We start from the raw sequence: 18,081 nt of genomic DNA, 5'->3' as shown, positions 1-18,081 counted from the left end.
ATGGGATGGAGGTTTTGACATCACAGCCATTTTTTGATATTTTTGCCGTGCAATCTGTACCAGCTGAGATGCACCTTAGGTTACAGGCAAACTGCACAATTAACCTTGTGTGTGATCACTCGATGGTACCAAGCATCATTTTAACAGTACATTTTAACAGCTGTTATAGTTTCTGTGGTCTGATGTGCTTTCAGATACTATCAAGTTAGACATACTTGCTGATGAGACAAGTAGCTGTCACTTGAAGATCTTTGTGTATGTTGTTTTGTTTCCAGATGTATGAATGTCATAAAATGTGTTTTGTTTTTTTTTAATACTGCCTTTGCACACATTGACTGCACCCTTAAGCCATATGGCTATTGCTTTAATGGAGAAAAGAACTGGCATTTGCAACCTTTATTTTGTAATTAATTACCTTGCCATTTTTTACAAGAGAGATGTGACTGATGTATTTTTTTCCTTTTGAGGTTAAAAAAATATATGATCTGACTGTGTTTTCAGGATCAATTTTGTACAGATAAAATTTTTACTGTAGTGTTTTGCCAAGTTGGTGTAGCTCCATAGAGAATCCAGCAGTCTTCGTGAGTTTATGACAGTTACAAAGTAGAAAAACTAGGTTTAAAATCAGTACATGCCTGAAAAGATGAATGGAAGGATCTTACAGGCTTTGAACATCTTCTGTTCTGTCCATATCTGTGATACGAACTGTTTTCACAAAGTCAGTCAATTTCCCAGCTTTTTAAATCAAACTAAAAGTTTGTTCATCAACTTCACTGAGCATGTGACCTTATTTCTATAAATTGTGGTGATTTCAAGTTGCTCTTTTGGTCATTTGCTATTAGTGTTACAGCATACTTCAATACACAGGTTTAGCAAATTCAGAAGAGTATATTCACATTCAGCAAGCCTTCTTCTCCTTTTAGGCCAGCCGTAAACTCATGTATGCTAAATGCCATAAAGGGTCTGTTTTTATTAATACTCTTAGGAAAGAAACATGCAGTTCACAGAGACATAAAGCATTGTTCATGTCGTATGACTTGATAAATGTTAAATCAATTCTGTGACTTGAAATGAAATCAACACATTAATTTATGCCAGTGGAATGGAAACATATTTTTCACTTTCTATAGGACAGTACTGTAGCATAATATAGGGTTTTTCCACTGTTTTCAACTCAGCAAGATTAAAGAAATATGGTATGGTGCTGTAATACTTGAACCAGTAAGTGTTTCACCACCTGAGCTGGTATGTCACTTGTTTTTGTTTTTTCCTGAGATACTCACTCAAGCAGCCACAGTAGAACGCACATTGATATACAGAGCATGAAGGGGAACTCACCACTGTATTTATGTATGTGTTCTTATGTATTGTTAAAGGTTTACAGTGTCAGTCTTTATCATTGATCATTTGTGACTGCCAGTAAGTTTTGCATAGGCATTTCACAAGCTCACTAGTCAGGCGAATGGGAGTGGATGATGAGGTTAACGCCCTGTCAAAATCCAGAAACAGAATGAAGGGAGAAATAGTATTGCATATCAGGAAAACAATACCTTTGCTTCAAAAGAATACGTCTAGTCCATCTTTGATCATGTCTATAATACAACAATGTGTGCAAAAAGCAAAGGGATCTGAATACTTTCTGAAGCCACTGTAACCCAGCAAGAAGTTACAGCCAAAAACAATCCACCAGCAAGGCACGATTTGGGAGTCCACAAGTTGCAACACTGCGTCACAATGGATGCATTATAATATTCTGTCTTAAAGTTCATTTTTGCATCACCTTTTCCACTGCATCGGAGATTGCAAGTCAAGAGCTCTGGCAGGCGCAAGTGGAGCTCTAGCGAGTAGTCTGCAAAAAGCCTTCACTCATCACTAAAGAAGTACTCAGCAGCATTGTTGGTAAGTCCATCGGATCTGTGGCACTGATCCAATGAGCACCGGTGAGCACTGAATGCTATGTTGTTCTCTGGCCTGACAGTGGTGCCTGTGTTACCACTTCCTTGCACTTATGCTGCTATAAGTAAACAGTCCACAAATGGCGATGTCTTCATCTTTGTAACTGCTGAAAGGGAGTTGGGGTCACTTGACCACCTTCACGTTCAGTCATGCATAATGCGTTACATTATGTTATTGGCATTTAGCAGACACTCTTATCCATAGCAACCTATTACAGTTACAGTGTTTTTTTTTTTTACGATGTTATCCATTTTTACAGCTGGATATTTACTGAGTGCCCCAGTGGGTCACTGCTGCAACCTTTCATTTACAAGTCCTGCTTCTTAACCCCTATGCTACATTGCCATCCACGTGCATGATAAATTAATCATACAAATGTCAAAATATTGCAAGACAATTCCAAACCTTTTCACCCGTTTTCCTGAAAACCACACAATATAGAGTGTGGTATACATAAAAGAAGTGAAGACCTAGTCCTGAAGACTACAAGCTGTAAAGAACCCATCTAATGTCAACCTGGAACTGTGAACTACAAATGTTCCCTTTTCCTGCTGGAAATCAACAAGCAAAGCTATTTTTGTTATTGTTGTTGTCAGTGTTTACTTGTGAAATATTGGTAATATTTATCATCATATCCAGAAGTGACCGTGTATGGATGGGCTGCCAAAGCACATACAGGCTGTGTTTATGCACAGATGTTCAATTTCAAAGAAATGCAGGTGGTTGTTTCTGTACATATTTAATTTCATTATTTTTGTATTGTTTTAATTTTTTCAGATTATTTTAATTGTTTATCTTGAGACAAATTATTTTTATAGGCTTTTCACACTGCACTTAGCACAGGGCTGAAAGCATTCTTGGGGTTACATTAGGTTTTTTGTACATAGTGTTTTCTGAACTTTCCATAGAATGTGCACAATGTGTTAAGAACTGCTGAGTGCAGTGTTTCAAATAATGCATGTAGTGTGTGTGTGTGTGTGTGTGTGTGTGTGTGTGTGTGTGTGTGTTTGTGTATGTATGTATATGTATGTACATACAGACGCACATATTACAGTCACATGTGACTTTAATCCTGGAAAACCCTATCAACATACTTTGAACATTCCTGGTAGTTTCAATGCAAGTAAATATACCAGTTTAGTACGGTTAATTTAAAGGAATAAAACCAATGAGACAAGACTCACAGGACACCCAGAGTATCAAATGACCCTATAGATAGATAGATAACTAAGATATAGGTCTTAGTCTTGGACCCTGTGCAGCATACAAATGTAATACAGATCAACAGATTATGACCAGTGAATGAGTGAAACTGGAGAAGGGATTAGGGAAGAATAATGGGAAAAAAGAGTGAGTTTACAGGCTATTCAGGCTTGACATCTTAATTGTGTTATTGGAGCCTAGGAAAAAAAACAGGACACACCTTTCATCTTTGTGTCCTGTTCTACCTTTCACCTTCAGTATTCCACTATTGAAACGCAGATGTGGAAAACCCTGGTTTCTGAAAGTAAAAGTCCTGCCACGTATTTGTTCCACCCATGCACTACACCAGCTGAATTTAATTAGCACAACTCTTCAGCCAGGTAGAGGAGCAAATTAGAGAAATAACATTGTTTAGTGAATGGCTAGAACAAATACATGGTAGGGCTTTTACTTTCTGAAGCCGGGGTTTTCCACTTCTGTTGAAGCGTAACCATAACTACCTTTCACCTGGATTACATCATATTTACATCATTTTATTTTTGTGTTCATTGCATTTGCAGTCTCTCTTCAGCTGTAAAACTGGATGGTGCCGTTAACAGAATGTTATCTATGCACTGTGCTCTTAATAACAACTAAATAATTGTGTACAAAAGTTTTACATGTTATACATTTACATTTGATACATACAGAATCAAAGACTTGTGTATGTTTTTAAAATGAAAGAGAGTTTATTTTCATGGACTGTCTAAAGAACGACCAAACATGGTTTGCTGTCTGTGCCATTTAAAAAGCAAGTCCACGATACCAACCATGAGAAAGTGTGCCCGTGGGATTGAAAATTGGGAGAAGGGGATGCTGGGAGTTCCAGCAGCACCTTTAACCTTTTTAAACATTGGCTGGAGTTTTCCCGTCACTCGATTGCCAGGCTCAGCTGTGACATGGTCTAGTGGACTCTAGAAAGTTTTTTGAGACTAGCAATAACCTTCTTTGTATTCTTTGGTCCCCACATTATTTACCGAACCTCTGTTACAGCTCGTTCAAGTTATTTGACCTGTTGTCTGTGTGTAAGGGAACACAGGTACTGTATTTTTCATAGATTCCTCTCTACTTTTGCTCTGTAGGTAGCTCTTACAGTTGGTAGGTTATTACAGTTTGCTGATACAAAACCAAGACATTTGCTCTGGTGCTGTATAAGTAAACCTTAAATACCTAACATCACCTATACAAATAACTTTAATCTCTTTGTTTATTGATAAGGGTCCATTAAACAGCATTCACTCAAGCAATACAATTTAAAGCTGCTTTGCGATTTAAGTGAAGATTATTGCCCCATCAAAGATATTCCAGATATAAACTAGTACCTTCTGTCATGTTCAGTGCAGCAGATAGCATAACCCTGGGACATTAGAATACAACAACTGTTGAGGGGTCAGGTGGGGGTAAAGAGCTTGGGGGAAGACCAGATTTTTAACTGGACAGAAATGATCCAATGTTTCATACCTAATCTATTAGGTGTAGTACAAGCCTGTGTGTTCTCAACAATCCCAGGCCCAGGTCACATACGAGGCACTGATGCAAATGAAGTACCAGGACACGGTCATCAGCGAGTCTGCGCGTCTCTGGCCAATCACCCCACACGTTGAGAGGACTTGCAAGACGACCGTAGAGGTGAACGGGGTGACCATCCTGAAGGGCGCGGTGGTAGCAGCAGCTGTTTACCTTCTGCACCGGGACCCTCAGCAGTCGCCTGACTCCTTCAGGCCTGAGAGGTAACAGCCTCGCCAGTAAACTGCCACAAGCTGGTCATTACTGCGGAAGTAGGCCCACCCAGCTGTATGGTCACAGCCAGGAAGCCCTGCAGCAAAACAAAACCCCCTTCAAGCAAAAAATAAACAATAAAATAATCAGAGCTAATCATCTAAATGCTTCCCATGAATCCGTCCTTTTTTACGTTATGACAAAAAAAAACTCTGCCCTTAATTTGTGTTTTGCGTGTATAGGTTCAGTAAAGACAATAAGGAGAGAATCGACCCTTACACCTACCTGCCATTTGGAACTGGCCCATGAAACTGCATTAGAGTGAAGTTTGCCCTCTTGATCATGAAGCATGCTGTGGTGAAGCTGCTTCAGAACTTTGATCTGGAAACATGCGAAGATAAGCAGGTGGGTGTGTCAAATGGGCAAAATGTAATGTAATTCTTGACCTGTATACCAAGGAATGTAGAAGGTTCCTCAGACAGTCGTACTCTGGAATACTCAGATTCAAACTGAGAGGGATGTACAATCCTGCTGCAAATTATAGCTTCTGTAATTGAATTTCACCTCCAGACTGAGGCTGTAACTCTTGTGCCCTCAGTGTGGTTTAATTGTTTGAGAAACTAGTTTTATACTAATTTTTAAAGGGGGGTGGGACATTCCTGTAGTAACCATGAATGAAAAGATGTCACGTATGTTGCCCTGGATAAGAGTATCTTCCAAACAAATTATTAAATAATTTGCGCTTGTCGTTACTTTTTCCCAGATCCCGCTTGAACTGATTATAATGTACCGGCCCAAGAAACCCATAACACTGAAGCTTGTCCCACAAGCTGAAACTAATAGGGAGGAGTCAACGAGCAACAGAATTAATAAACAGGATGTCTAAACTGTGTAATTTGCTTTGTACCTACTCTTTTTACACACCCACACACACTACACACCCTGTTGTATAATATAGCGTACAATGCTGAAATAAGCAAATAGGCTTCCCCCAAAGGGGAATGACAGTCAACTGCTTGTGCCAGTATTCTTTGGGTCACTTGAAGTCTGTGTTATGATGCTGTGAGAGTGTAAATTAAATTAGATGATCAGTAGTGGTTGTGGTCATTTCCATATCATGTAGTAGGGGCACTGCAATAGTCAACTACACAGGCTTGCATGGTTTGAAAAACAGGACATCTGTAGTCTGGGCAATGCAGGTTCAGCACTTCGACAGTATGTAAATTGCAAAATAAATGCACATAGTGTGAGATGTTTCAACAGCGAGTGCTGCACTTGTGTTACTTAATGCAGTTGGTCTGTTTTGCTGAGGCATTTCATGTTACTTGTAGCCCGCCATCGCACTTACTGGTCAGATGTCCTTGAACTACCTTTTGATTTAGGCAAAGGACATAGCAACTTTGTGTATTTTGTTTTATGCTGTTAAAGTGATTAGATCAACTCACAGCAGACAGCACAAATATACTCAAATATAAATGACAGACAGTGCAACAAGACAAAGTGCTAATGTAATAAAGTGTAAAACAAAGTCACAGAGTTTCTAACTTTATAGTAGTGTATGTGCTGGCACACTGTGTTAAGATTTCATGTAACATTACTCTCATTTGGCCCATGAACATTTCTCAGTAGAGTGGATCTTACAACAGCCCTAAGTAATGCAGGCTGTTGTAACATAAACCCTAACATGATAACACTTTTGGAAGGGTATTTCAGTGAACTATTTCTGCTCAGGTGAGCCCATTCAAGAAGCCTGTAATACAGCCAGGTATTCAGCTTCAGTTTAGAGGAAGTGGAATTGTGTAATTGTACACAAGCTTTGCGGTTTGAACCTTTGTTCAAAGGCAGATATTAATCAAAATCTTTTATCAAGACCAACCAGCAAACCAGCGTTCACTTGTGCACCCAGGATGTGTGGAACCTGTCCAACCAGTGGAGAAAACCCCTTCCTTATGCAACAATGACTTTGTTCCAACGCTGGCTGAGATTTGACAGCTTCCCGACAACGATCACATGTTGGCGTTTTCGGTTATTACATCAGTCGGTCTCAGCCGAATACAAGTGAAGGAGCAAAAAAGATTTTAGAGTTTAAAGTGAGGTGGGACTCGTTGATTTTCCTGCTGTTGGAAGACGGCATTCATCAAGAAAATCAAGAAATGAGTTACCTTCCGTACTTCTCAGCAGAGACCTGGGCTTTGCTTGTCCTTTTGTTTAGTCTGGTTATGCTGTAAGTAAACCAAAAACTAACTAGCTGTGTGGCTGTGTTGCGATGCGATGCTATTGGTCAATATTTATGTGTCAGTTAAATACTCATTTAAGTTTAAGTTTAAGCGAAAAGCACAGATTATAGGCAAGACAATAAGTAGTGCTGACATGCGGTAAAGTTCGTTTGATATTTATATTCGATATTCGCTTGAAATTCACGTTTTAAATGTAAATAATTCTTGAACTAATCGTTTGATATTTTTCAGAGTTGAGCCGTCTTGACAAGGAAAGAACTCCAGTTGTTTCGAAAACGATCTCCAGACTATTACATTTTAGCTGCGTGACAGTCATTGTACGACAAACTAGAGAGCGTTCACCTCAGATCAGTGGTTTGTGGGCACAATCTCGCATCTGTTGTTTTGTTCGTGAATCGTCCCATCTCCTCGTCTCCTTTAAAATTAGAATGTAGGCTTACATTTAACTAGCTGACGCAAAACAAAACAAAGTTTGTACAGTAGGGCGGATTCAATGGATTTTGGCAAGTGGAACCATTACACGGATATTGCGAATGTAGGCTACTTTTAGGGAAACAACGCAAATTTCAACATAACTACAGAGAACATTTTCACAACTTTTATATTTTCCCTGTTAAACAAAGCAGATTTTTAAAAGAGAAATTATAGCACCAGGAGGTGGCTGTCGTGATAAGAACCTTCTTACACCTATAGTATGATTAACTTGTGTACCTTAAATGGTGGTTAGGTGATATTCACGTATCTGTTGTTTCATTGAAAACGAGATCTAGGCAAGGGTTGATGATGGGGGGAGCTAGAGCTACAGGGGCACAATTTTTATTTACGTAAATTCACATGTAAATAGGTGCTTTCTCCTACAATATGTAGAGCAAATAAACAAAACTGTAACGTTAAGCTCCCTTGCACCTACCTGCTGCGTGAATATGTCTCAGCAGCAGCATCAGTGCATAAATTATGTGAGGAGATCTTGTTTTTACTGATTTAGAAGAACATAACTTCATATTCGTTGTGAACAACAACATTGGGGTTGTTATGAAAAGATCACCTCGTGATTTTCGTATTACCTAATCATTTTGTCGACATCATGAGATAAATGTATAATAACAACAAAAGGACATTGTTTTGCCATGGCCTCAACAAGACTGAATATTTCTGGACCCAATTACATGATATGGTTTCCTATCTTGTCTCAGTAGATTCTGTCTACCGAGACAGCTTTGGTCGCTTTGGTTTGTCTTTGGTTACTTTCTGAATCATTGATGAATTTGCACAGCTTTTTCCATAGTGGATGAAATAGTAACTAATACAGGGAAACTTGTGCTAATAAAATATACAATAGGTTACCTCCATGTATGCGCTTCCGTACACAAAAGGTGACCTGATTCAAGCATAAGCATACCAACCTTATTTGCTCCCCAGACTTGCTCCCAAGTCACATTTTCCTTCCAACTGTAATTTGCAGTTGAATGTTCAGCTATTTTTATGATTATACAAGTGATATTCTTTTGCATGAATGACTAACCTGTGCTTATTAACCCTAATTATGCTATGTTTGTTTTCTACAACATGTCCATTACTTACACTTTTTTGTTGTTGATTGTTTGCCCTGTTTTCTGGTGGAGTTCAGGCTTTTGTGTCTTATTTTGTTGTTTTCTGGAAATTGTGTTTTGAGTTGTCAAAATGATTTTAGTTATTGTGTAAACAATTTGTTCTAATTTCCTTGTTTATGTAGAGTGGCTTGTTTATCATTCATTACTACCTGTAGTATAAAATGTGTGTCAGAAACATTGAAAAAAGGATAACCTTGAAAGGTAACTGACGAAATAGTTTTTAGCTATAGTTAAGTCATTGTAATAGATTGTTTTTTATCACTGTCTCCTTTCCTTGATTCTAAGGTATGGCTATATGCCATATGGAGTCTTCAAAAAACTTGGCATTCCAGGACCAAGGCCTCTTCCTTTTATTGGGACATTTCTGGAATACAAAAAGGTGAGCTTTGTGTGATTGTTTTTTTGTGATGTTTTACTTTATTTACCTAGATGCACTTATCCAGGGTAGTTTGAATAAGCTTGCATTAACGGAAGTTACATACTTCACTGAGGGGTACCACAGGAATGTCCTTGTTAGGAATCAGACTTCAAACCCATTGGTGCCTCACAGTGTTTCTGTTTGTTTATTCTAGGGTTTCTTCAGATTTGACTCAGACTGCTTCCAAAAGTATGGGAGAATATGGGGGTAGGTCTGCTACTTTCTCATTTTCAATGAAAACATGAAAAGACAGCTGTTGAGGAAATTGAGAAATATTTTCCCCCCTTTAGGTTTTATGATGGCAGACAGCCTGTTCTGGCAATCATGGATACAGGAATGATCAAAACCATTCTGATCAAGGAATGCTACTCCGTTTTCACCAACAGAAGAGTAAGATGATATCTCTGGAAGAAATATCCTGTTTGTTTAAAACATTGTTGAGGGAAAATATGTAATTAACCAGTTGTGCGAAATGTGTAAGCTGACTTTGTTGTTTTTGAATCCTAGGTGGTGTCAAAATATGAGATGGCTCAGAGGCCAAAAAAAAAAAATCACATAGGAAATGATGCTTTCTTTCGTAGCTTATATGTGTTGTAGTTATACCCGTTTCCCAATGTTTTTCATTTAGAATTTAGGTCTGAACGGTTCACTGTATGATGCCGTCTCAATTGCTGAAGATGATGAGTGGAAAAGAATCCGCAGTGTTCTGTCCCCCTCCTTCACCAGCGGAAGACTGAAGGAGGTACACTTGAATTTATTCTCAGCGTCTTGGTTCTGTGATTTTTTGCCCTGAGAATCTTGTGGTTCTACAACAGAATATATTATAATACTGGCACTTATGTGATGCGATTCCATGTATTTTTTTCATGATGATAATAATTACCTACCATTATTAGGAGGTATATCAAAAAGTAAAGACTTTTAATGAAACAGTCTGCATAAGATGCAACATGTATTTTTTGGGATGTAAGAATACATCGTTGCATTGAGAACCAACTGATATGATTTTTGAGCAGTGATATATTTTTTTTTTGCTCAATTCAAACAACTGTAGGAATTGCAACCCACAGGCTGTTTTCAATCCTGTTTAGAGATCCAGCACATTCCACATTGTTCATTCACATAGATGGCTGCAGTACACTACACTGGCATTTCTTTTGGTAAAGCCAGGTTTTAGCCTTATGCCTTGTCAATACGTTGAAAGGAGCATTACTGGAAGTTTCTAGGATGTTCTTCCATCCCTTTGTGGGGCCCTCACAAAGTGTTTTTAATTGAAGAACTCCACCAATCATGCATGTACTTTAATGGAACTAGACACAAACAGTATCAGGCCTGTTTCTTCGAGCTGTGTTGAGGGTCATAAGGTCAAGGGACAAGGTATCAGAGGCCTCTGGTGTGTTTCTGCCATTCATAAAACTTAACAGAAATGCTCTCCACATTTCCCCATAACTATTTATCCTCAAGGTCACTTTTTTCCATTTTTACAGTTACTTGTGTACTTGCTATTCTCCTTATTAAACTATTATTCCTTCTTGTACATGATACATCCTCAAAACGTCTTTGTACAATAAATGACAGCAAATATAATCCAGCACCCAATGCATGTAATCACAGTGTACCCTAATTACATTTTTCAGTTTGTCTTTATTACATCAATTGGATATTTATACGTTATATTTTTAAAATGTAAACTGTCATAGTTACTGTTCTGCACTGTACTTTTCATACAGTGGTATTCATTTGCCCTTCAAAGCATACCTCAAGTTGAATATTTCTAGCCTGTTGGATCATGATTCACATGCATCCTTTTTCTCTGTCTTCAGGAAATCTCAGTAGCTAGCCATTGACCATTGTAGTTTACCAGTTACAGCTAAATACAGAAAGAAGTTAAACTGTGCTTACCTCATCAAGTCATTTTTTTTTTCCATTCTCACCTTTTTGTCTGGCATGGTGGTAAGGGTCCAATCTGATGCCTCATTTCTTGCTTAATGTTCTTACTCTCTTTCCAGATGTTTATTATCATGAAAGAACATTCAAATAATTTAGTTAAGAGTCTCCAGAAGAAGGCTGAAAATGATGAGCCAGTGGATGTCAAAGAGTATGTGATTTATTATTATTATTATTATTATTATTATTATTATTGTTGTTGTAACTCACAGATTTACAATACTTAGTATGTACATGTAGGACATAAGGAGCAATACTTAATTATTCTACTATGGGTGAATTCAGCTTTCATAGGAAGCTAACAGAATGTATAATTTCATTTATTTACTTTTAATCAGCTTTTATTCACTTTTAATCAGCTATTTCACAGCAACAGAATAAATAAATAAGTTTTCAAAAGGGTAGTATGATATTAATCACATTTGCCATTAAGAAATATATTTTCTGTTTCTATATTTTCTGTATTTTTGTGTATGTCAGATTCTTTGGCCCATACAGCATGGATGTTGTCACCAGTACCTCATTCAGTGTTGACATTGACTCTCTCAACAACCCTGGAGATCCCTTTGTTACCAACATTAAGAAGATGCTAAAATTTGACTTTCTAAATCCTCTTCTTATTCTTGTCGGTAAGACCTACTGTGTAGTTTCACAGAGGTGTATGTACATGTGCTAACTTATTCAGCTGCCAGGCGAAAACAGAACTGCATAATGGCAAGTAAGAAAAGAATAACATCATACTGCAACGAGGCTCTTGTGTGGTTTATCAGAGTGTCACTGTTGGTGTTCTTTTTGGGATTTTGCATAAGACCTCTTATGTGTCATTTTGCCATGGCTGTTAGGTGTGCCCAAGTTCATATACTACTGTGTCTACAGCTATGCAAATACGTCAGGACAGTTTACAGAGGTGGCAAGCAGAACACTGGAAATTGTTGGTCCATAATGTTTTCAATAAGAATATTTCAAATCTGTTTCAAATCTAGCCAAGCAGTAGGGTGGAGAAATGCAATGGGTTTTGTAGTTACATTTTTCAAAAATGAGCAGATCAGGGAAAGCTGGCTTTGTGGACAAGTGAGGCATTACCTGTGTAATATGAGGATAAAAAAAGGAAAATACTCATAGAGGAGGGAAAGGAAAGCGGCGTTCTGTTGTTTTGTAAAATAAAAAAAATCAACATAGCTCTACTGCTGAATACCGTACATTTATACCATACTCTCTTTGTATTTTTCAGCAGTACTGTACAATATCTAACCAGTCATATCCTTATTTCTTGATCTCCAGCTGTGAAAAGGACACCTTCACTCTAAGGTCTGGTTGTTGGTGACTCTAAATTCCTTCTTTTTTTTTTATTGTTAGTTCTCTTCCCGTTTCTCATCCCATTTCTGGAGAAATTTGAATTGTCCTTATTCCCAGCATCGGTTATGGATTTCTTTTATGGTTCACTTCGGAAAATCAAGGCTGAGCGGGAAAAGAATGTGCACAAAGTGAGTAAAGATCATTTTGTTGACCATGTCACAATCCTGAGATAGCTGTGTACATCTAGTTATTATTATTATTATTATTATTATTATTATTATTATTATTATTATTATCATGTGTTCTTTCTATTTTTCATGGCATGCCTGTATAGAATCGAGTGGATTTCCTCCAATTGATGGTGGACTCTCAGATACTCGAGAAGAAGATTGACTCAACAGAAGAAAACTCACAAAAAGGTAGCGGTAGAAAATGCATTGTATGTCTTGGTCAATGGTGTGTGTACAGCCACTAATACTTTTGCTCTGTTCACTTTAACGTCAGTACAGTTTGTTCTTAACTTTGAGTTCTGAATTTTTGAGAGTATTGCTTTTAAAAAATGATTCAATTCATTTTTACATTAATTTCAGTGACCACTAAACTCTAAAATGCTTTACTAAAATGTTTTATTGTTTTACTGGTTGATGGTGATTGAATGCAGGGCTCACTGAAATCTGTTATCATGGTCAGACCAACCAATTTAGTATTAAGTCACTCTTTTCCAGGCAAATTTTCAATACATAAGATGTGAAATACCGGAACCGATAAAATAAAATACGACAGTAGAATTTCTACAATAAAATCTTACCTTGGTTAAAATGGAGTAACAATTACTAATCGCACAACTTTGTTTCATGTAAAAAAAAAAAACACAAACTGAGGTACAAAATGATTGAATGCAGCTTGGAAAAAATAAAAATGTTTAGGTAGGGAGTTGTTATGCAGAGGTTTGGTTTTAAGCAGGGGAAACGTCTTTCCACCTCTGAGAATGTAAGGAATAGAATGATGAGGCATTTTCAACATGACGGAACATTGAAGGAGACTGTCTGCAAATAGGAAATCTCAGGAGAACAGCGGGCGGCTAAATTACAGAATGCAGTGATTATGTGCTTGAGTAAAGAAGCCTAACCATTAACCAGGACAAGCTGACAAATTTCAGAAAGGATCATTAGCTGGGGCTCGCACCAGGCTCAGGCAACAAGGTGTTCATCCTGGGTGCAGGCTGAGCCCAACAGCCCGGGTTCGGTCCCAGACATCAGTCACAAGTGAGCGAGAGCTTGCAGCAGCGGGCCACACTGGCTCTCCTCTGCCAGTGTAGGGGTGTGTTTATTAGCAGGGCGGCTTCCCCTCCGCTCTCAGGAATTGTGCAATCAGTCAGGCATCTATGAGCCACTCAGATGACGTCCGGTTGACACAGTTAAAATAAACCTAATGAGCAAAGCAGCAACTAGCAATGGGAAATTCCAAAAGGAGGTTGCATAAAGGTAAAAAAAAAAATCATTATAAATTTGTCTGTGCAAGTATTTCACACTTGGGGTTCTATATAATAATACATTCTTGGAAAAACTGACCCTTAACATAGAGTTCAGAAGGTATAGATGGGTCTAGATAACTCACTCCAGATTGGACGTGAGCAGTCCCCAGAAGAAGAACAGAAATCACATTTCATGTGGGTGGGGTTTGATTGGTTGCCTCTCAACCAGTGAGTTTTATGCCCTGCTTTAAAGTAAAAACTCTGTTATCTTGGGTGATAGAAAACAGTTATCAGCCATGTCATAAAATTAAAGCACTACAAGAACATGTACAGACACAGGGATTTTTTGTGTTGATAGTGTTTGTACTTATCAAGAGACTTTTTTTTTTTAGACTTTATATGGGGGTTTATATTAGAGCTACATAAACGTAATCAGCCTTGTAATGTAATGTAATCAGCCTTGTAACGTAATGTTTCTTGTAAAAGTCTAAGTAAATATTAGTCTTAAACAATAGCGAAACCCCTCCTCAAGCCTGCTGAAATCCCCTTTCAAAAGACCACAACTAGAGGTGTTATGACACTAACAGAAAAGAGGGATTCATAGTTTGTAAGGGCCTGGCTTTCAATGTTTCTTTCATACAGTGCTTTTGAGGGGAATAAAAATGTAGCAGTGTTAAAGACTGGTTCTGGCAAGAGGTTAGGAGAGCTAGGAGTAATTGAAATAAGAAATGAATGTTTGCAGCAAATGAGTTCATATGGAATTGAATTAAATTGTGCCACCAAATAATAAGTGGTTAATGAAATCCTTTTTTTATTTTTTTTTGCTCCTTTTGAGTGACTTTTCTTCATGTCAATTAAATATTGAACCACTACAAATTAGGTAACTGTTTCTTTGGTATTTTCAGGACTGACAGACCATGAGATCTTGTCCCAAGCCATGATTTTTATTTTTGCCGGATATGAGACCAGCAGCAGCTCACTTTCTTTCATTGCGTACCTCCTGGCAACAAACCCTGAGATAATGAAGAAACTGCAAGATGAGATTGATGAAGTCTTTCCCAACCAGGTGACTACTGTGCATCAGCCATTGCAGAGTCATTGCATCATATTTTGAGTGTCGGTACCATTTCAACATACTGAATGAAAAATTCCAGGCAAAAATACGTGTGTGGAGTATTGCTGAGAGCTTATGATTGGCACTTATTATCATTATCATTCTCTTATCGGTGTGCACAAAGACTGAAGATGATTCTAATGATAATACAGTCTTGATAAACAGCAAAACACTTTTTGTGTGTTTTTATACACGTCAGAAATTCACATCAGGTTATTGCATTTCTTCAATACTAAATTTAGTCCATTCACAGAGTGCGTCGTTCTTTCATTGTCAGACTTGTGGAGTGTTTGTTTCTTGAACAAATTTTTTTCTGAACTCATGATTTTGTTTAAGAGCTGAAAACAAAAGTAATCCTGGTTTAAAATTCTCTGCTCAATATTAAGAAGGCAGCACACTGCATTTGGATTAAATGAATGTCCCGGTCCCCGCTACACTTTACTACTTCCTGTCTTCCTCTGTTCTTCTAGGCCCCGCTGAAGTACGAGTCGCTAATTCAGATGGAGTATCTGGACATGGTGGTAAACGAGTCTATGAGGATCTACCCCATTGGTGCACGCCTTGAGAGGGTCTGCAAGAAGACTGTGGAGATCAACGGGGTGACCATCCCGAAAGGAATGGTGGTTATGATCCCAAACTACACCCTGCACAGGGACCCTGTACTGTGGCCTGACCCTGAGGTTTTCAAGCCAGAGAGGTGAAGTTCCACACCAAACTACTCTGTACCATTTAGGCTACAAAAAGGAGGAAGGTTGTACAGGGAAATTATGTAGATATTTTTTCAAAAAATTTCCAAAGGAAATTTACTGAATTATAAATTTGTTTTGTTTGGCAGTTAGATTTCAGTAGCATGTCATTGTTGGTGGTTGTTGGCAGCCGTTTTTTTTTTAAGTCTTGCAATTTTATTTCTTGCTCCAGGTTTAGCAAGGACAACAAAGAAAGCATTGATCCCTATGCCTTCTTGCCATTTGGGGCTGGTCCTCGAAATTGTATCGGAATGAGATTTGCTGTGATTATGATGAAGTTGGCCATCGTTCAAATACTTCAGAACTTCAGCTTTGCGGTCTGCGAGGAGACTCAGGTGAGGCTGTTTACTGTAAATGCTTTTTTTCTCATTTCTGACCTCATTTTTCTCTTTTCTCATTTCTGACCTCAGATCAGTGTTAGTGGAGGCATTTGACAGCAGTGTCTTCAGAAATGTATGTGTATCTTAGCTGAAAATGCTAACAGGTTTAATGCTTTCCCACCATTATAAAACTGGACAGGCCATCTTTCCCACCTTCCCATCTAATCAGAAATGGCAAATTTTGTGGTATATTACTGGTGGTTTTCTACTATTTCTATGCAGAAGTCACAAGTGAAATTGCAGTTACTCGTGGGAGATACATTCTCTACGTTTAGCACATTTTGTAACAATTGATGGTGGCCATTGTTCTCTTAGCACAAATTGTGGAGAAATTTGAGGTGACTTTTGCAAACCAAATCTCTTGGATTCAAACAGATACCACTAGAGCTTGGAAACCTGGGATTCCTTGCACCGACCAAGCCAATCAAGCTGAAGCTTGTCCCGCGCATTCCAGACAACAAAGAGGAGTAAACAAGAAATGTCTTTAAAGGAAATTTACAGGAAATTTCTCCTGCCACCCCTGTGAATGTCGCAAGTGGGCAGTAGTCAGAGTAAAGATCTACGTTATTTAGAAACAAGTGTACTAATACACGTAATGACTGTTCTGTGTGAATGATAACTGTTCTTTTGAAAATCACTGTTCAGTACTGATCATGAATACCAACTCTTTCATCCTTGTTAATGGTTGATGTTCTACTAATCACACATTTCTTAATATTTTACACACAATTATTCCTTCTTTATATATTTAATAAGCCAATTATATAAAACAGATTAATCTGTGGACAACTCTACATCTAATGTGCAAAGGGAAAAGTCCAGTGTGAGGTAACTTGCCATTTCTAAGTGAGACAGTACTCATTCAATGATATAACAGCTTTGTTGATCTGAAGCCAATGAGCCAAATGTCTAAACCAGTCCTCTGAATTGAATTCATTGAAATTGTATCTTGTATTTTTAAGTAGCTTGCCAAAATGAACTACTCATCCTCAACACATAAATGAATGAAAATGTAAGTTTTCCTCTTCCCTTGTTGGACTTTTTCTTTGCCATGTCCTATAGTTTGGCAGTACATATGCAGAATGATCATTTAATAAAACACTGAGCTTATTCTCCTAGGAATGATCCTAAGATTTTTTTGGGTCACATGATCTAAATTGACACTTCAACTTTCACAATAGCACTAGGTCACTGAACTTGAGACTCCATGTGAAATCCCCCTGAACTGGTTTTACCTAGCTACTTAACAAAGAGTTTTTTGTTTGTTTTATGTTGTTTAGACGGTAGCGTAAAACACCTCTGTCTTAACCTACAGAATACAGATCTGTTATGTCTTTATTTTGATGAGCAAGTATTGGCCTGCTCTGTTGCAATAAGGGAATTCAAGTTTGAGTAAGTGGAATCTTTGAAATTACTCAATTCACACAAAGCGCTTTAATAAACAGCCATTTCAGCTGCCAGAGGATGAAAGTGACATGCTGTGACAGGTTACCTTTTACTTGTTGTGGCATGTTTTCAAGGTGCCTCCAATACAGGAAAGGTAGCATGCTTAAAGAAAATGACATTGGACACCCATAACTGCTGAAAAGATTATTTGTTCATGTACTCTGCTCTGCTAGTCTGTATTATCTGAAGGCAAGGAGAGGTGCTGAATAACAGTTTACTACTAATGTAGACCATGTAGTTTTTAGAAATGAAACTCTGTAGTATTGCAATTATATTTATAAGCCTTCTTCCCCATCTTGCTTCATTTTGACTGTATATACATATATTTTACTTTTAAATAAATCTAGAGACTAAAGCATATTATGTCCTGTCATTGTTTTGGAATACCTTTTTGCCTGTACAGTAGTCTGTCACTTGTGAGACAGGCTGTGTGTGTGTGTTAAAAATGTTTGCTTATCTTTAAAAAATAAGCAAATTTTTTTTTTAAAAAATTCCA

The 18,081-nt window shown here is 37.9% G+C and overlaps 2 protein-coding genes across 2 annotated transcripts; both read left to right on the top strand.

Annotated features, from left to right (window-relative positions):
* The first annotated feature begins 4,681 nt into the window (after positions 1 to 4,681).
* LOC118794570 (cytochrome P450 3A1-like) lies at positions 4,682 to 5,803 on the top strand. The gene is given in 3 exon segments (XM_036552829.1): positions 4,682 to 4,928; positions 5,160 to 5,322; positions 5,681 to 5,803. Coding segments are annotated over 3 exon segments (483 nt in total). The 5' UTR covers positions 4,682 to 4,731.
* A 1,093-nt stretch (positions 5,804 to 6,896) lies between these two features.
* Positions 6,897 to 18,081, top strand: LOC118795033 (cytochrome P450 3A27-like). The gene is made up of 13 exons (XM_036553374.1): positions 6,897 to 7,141; positions 9,050 to 9,143; positions 9,337 to 9,389; positions 9,473 to 9,572; positions 9,811 to 9,924; positions 11,192 to 11,280; positions 11,610 to 11,758; positions 12,486 to 12,613; positions 12,760 to 12,844; positions 14,805 to 14,965; positions 15,484 to 15,710; positions 15,932 to 16,094; positions 16,515 to 18,081. The coding sequence occupies exons 1-13, from the start codon at positions 7,071 to 7,073 to the stop codon at positions 16,608 to 16,610; spliced, it is 1,530 nt and encodes a 509-aa protein (XP_036409267.1). The 5' UTR covers positions 6,897 to 7,070; the 3' UTR covers positions 16,611 to 18,081.

The sequence above is a fragment of the Megalops cyprinoides genome, chromosome 19 (genome assembly GCF_013368585.1).
Source record: "Megalops cyprinoides isolate fMegCyp1 chromosome 19, fMegCyp1.pri, whole genome shotgun sequence".
NCBI lineage: Eukaryota > Metazoa > Chordata > Actinopteri > Elopiformes > Megalopidae > Megalops > Megalops cyprinoides.
Note: the sequence above shows the minus strand (reverse complement) of the source record. Positions and strands in the feature narration are given on the sequence as shown.

Coding starts and splice junctions, on each gene's coding strand:
- LOC118795033 (XM_036553374.1), top strand. CDS start 7,071: ATGAGTTACCTTCCGTACTTCTCAGCAGAGACCTGGGCTTTGCTTGTC. Junction 14,966..15,483: donor ATGAAGTCTTTCCCAACCAG/GTGACTACTGTG, acceptor CTGTTCTTCTAG/GCCCCGCTGAAGTACGAGTC. Junction 16,095..16,514: donor CGGTCTGCGAGGAGACTCAG/GTGAGGCTGTTT, acceptor GGATTCAAACAG/ATACCACTAGAGCTTGGAAA.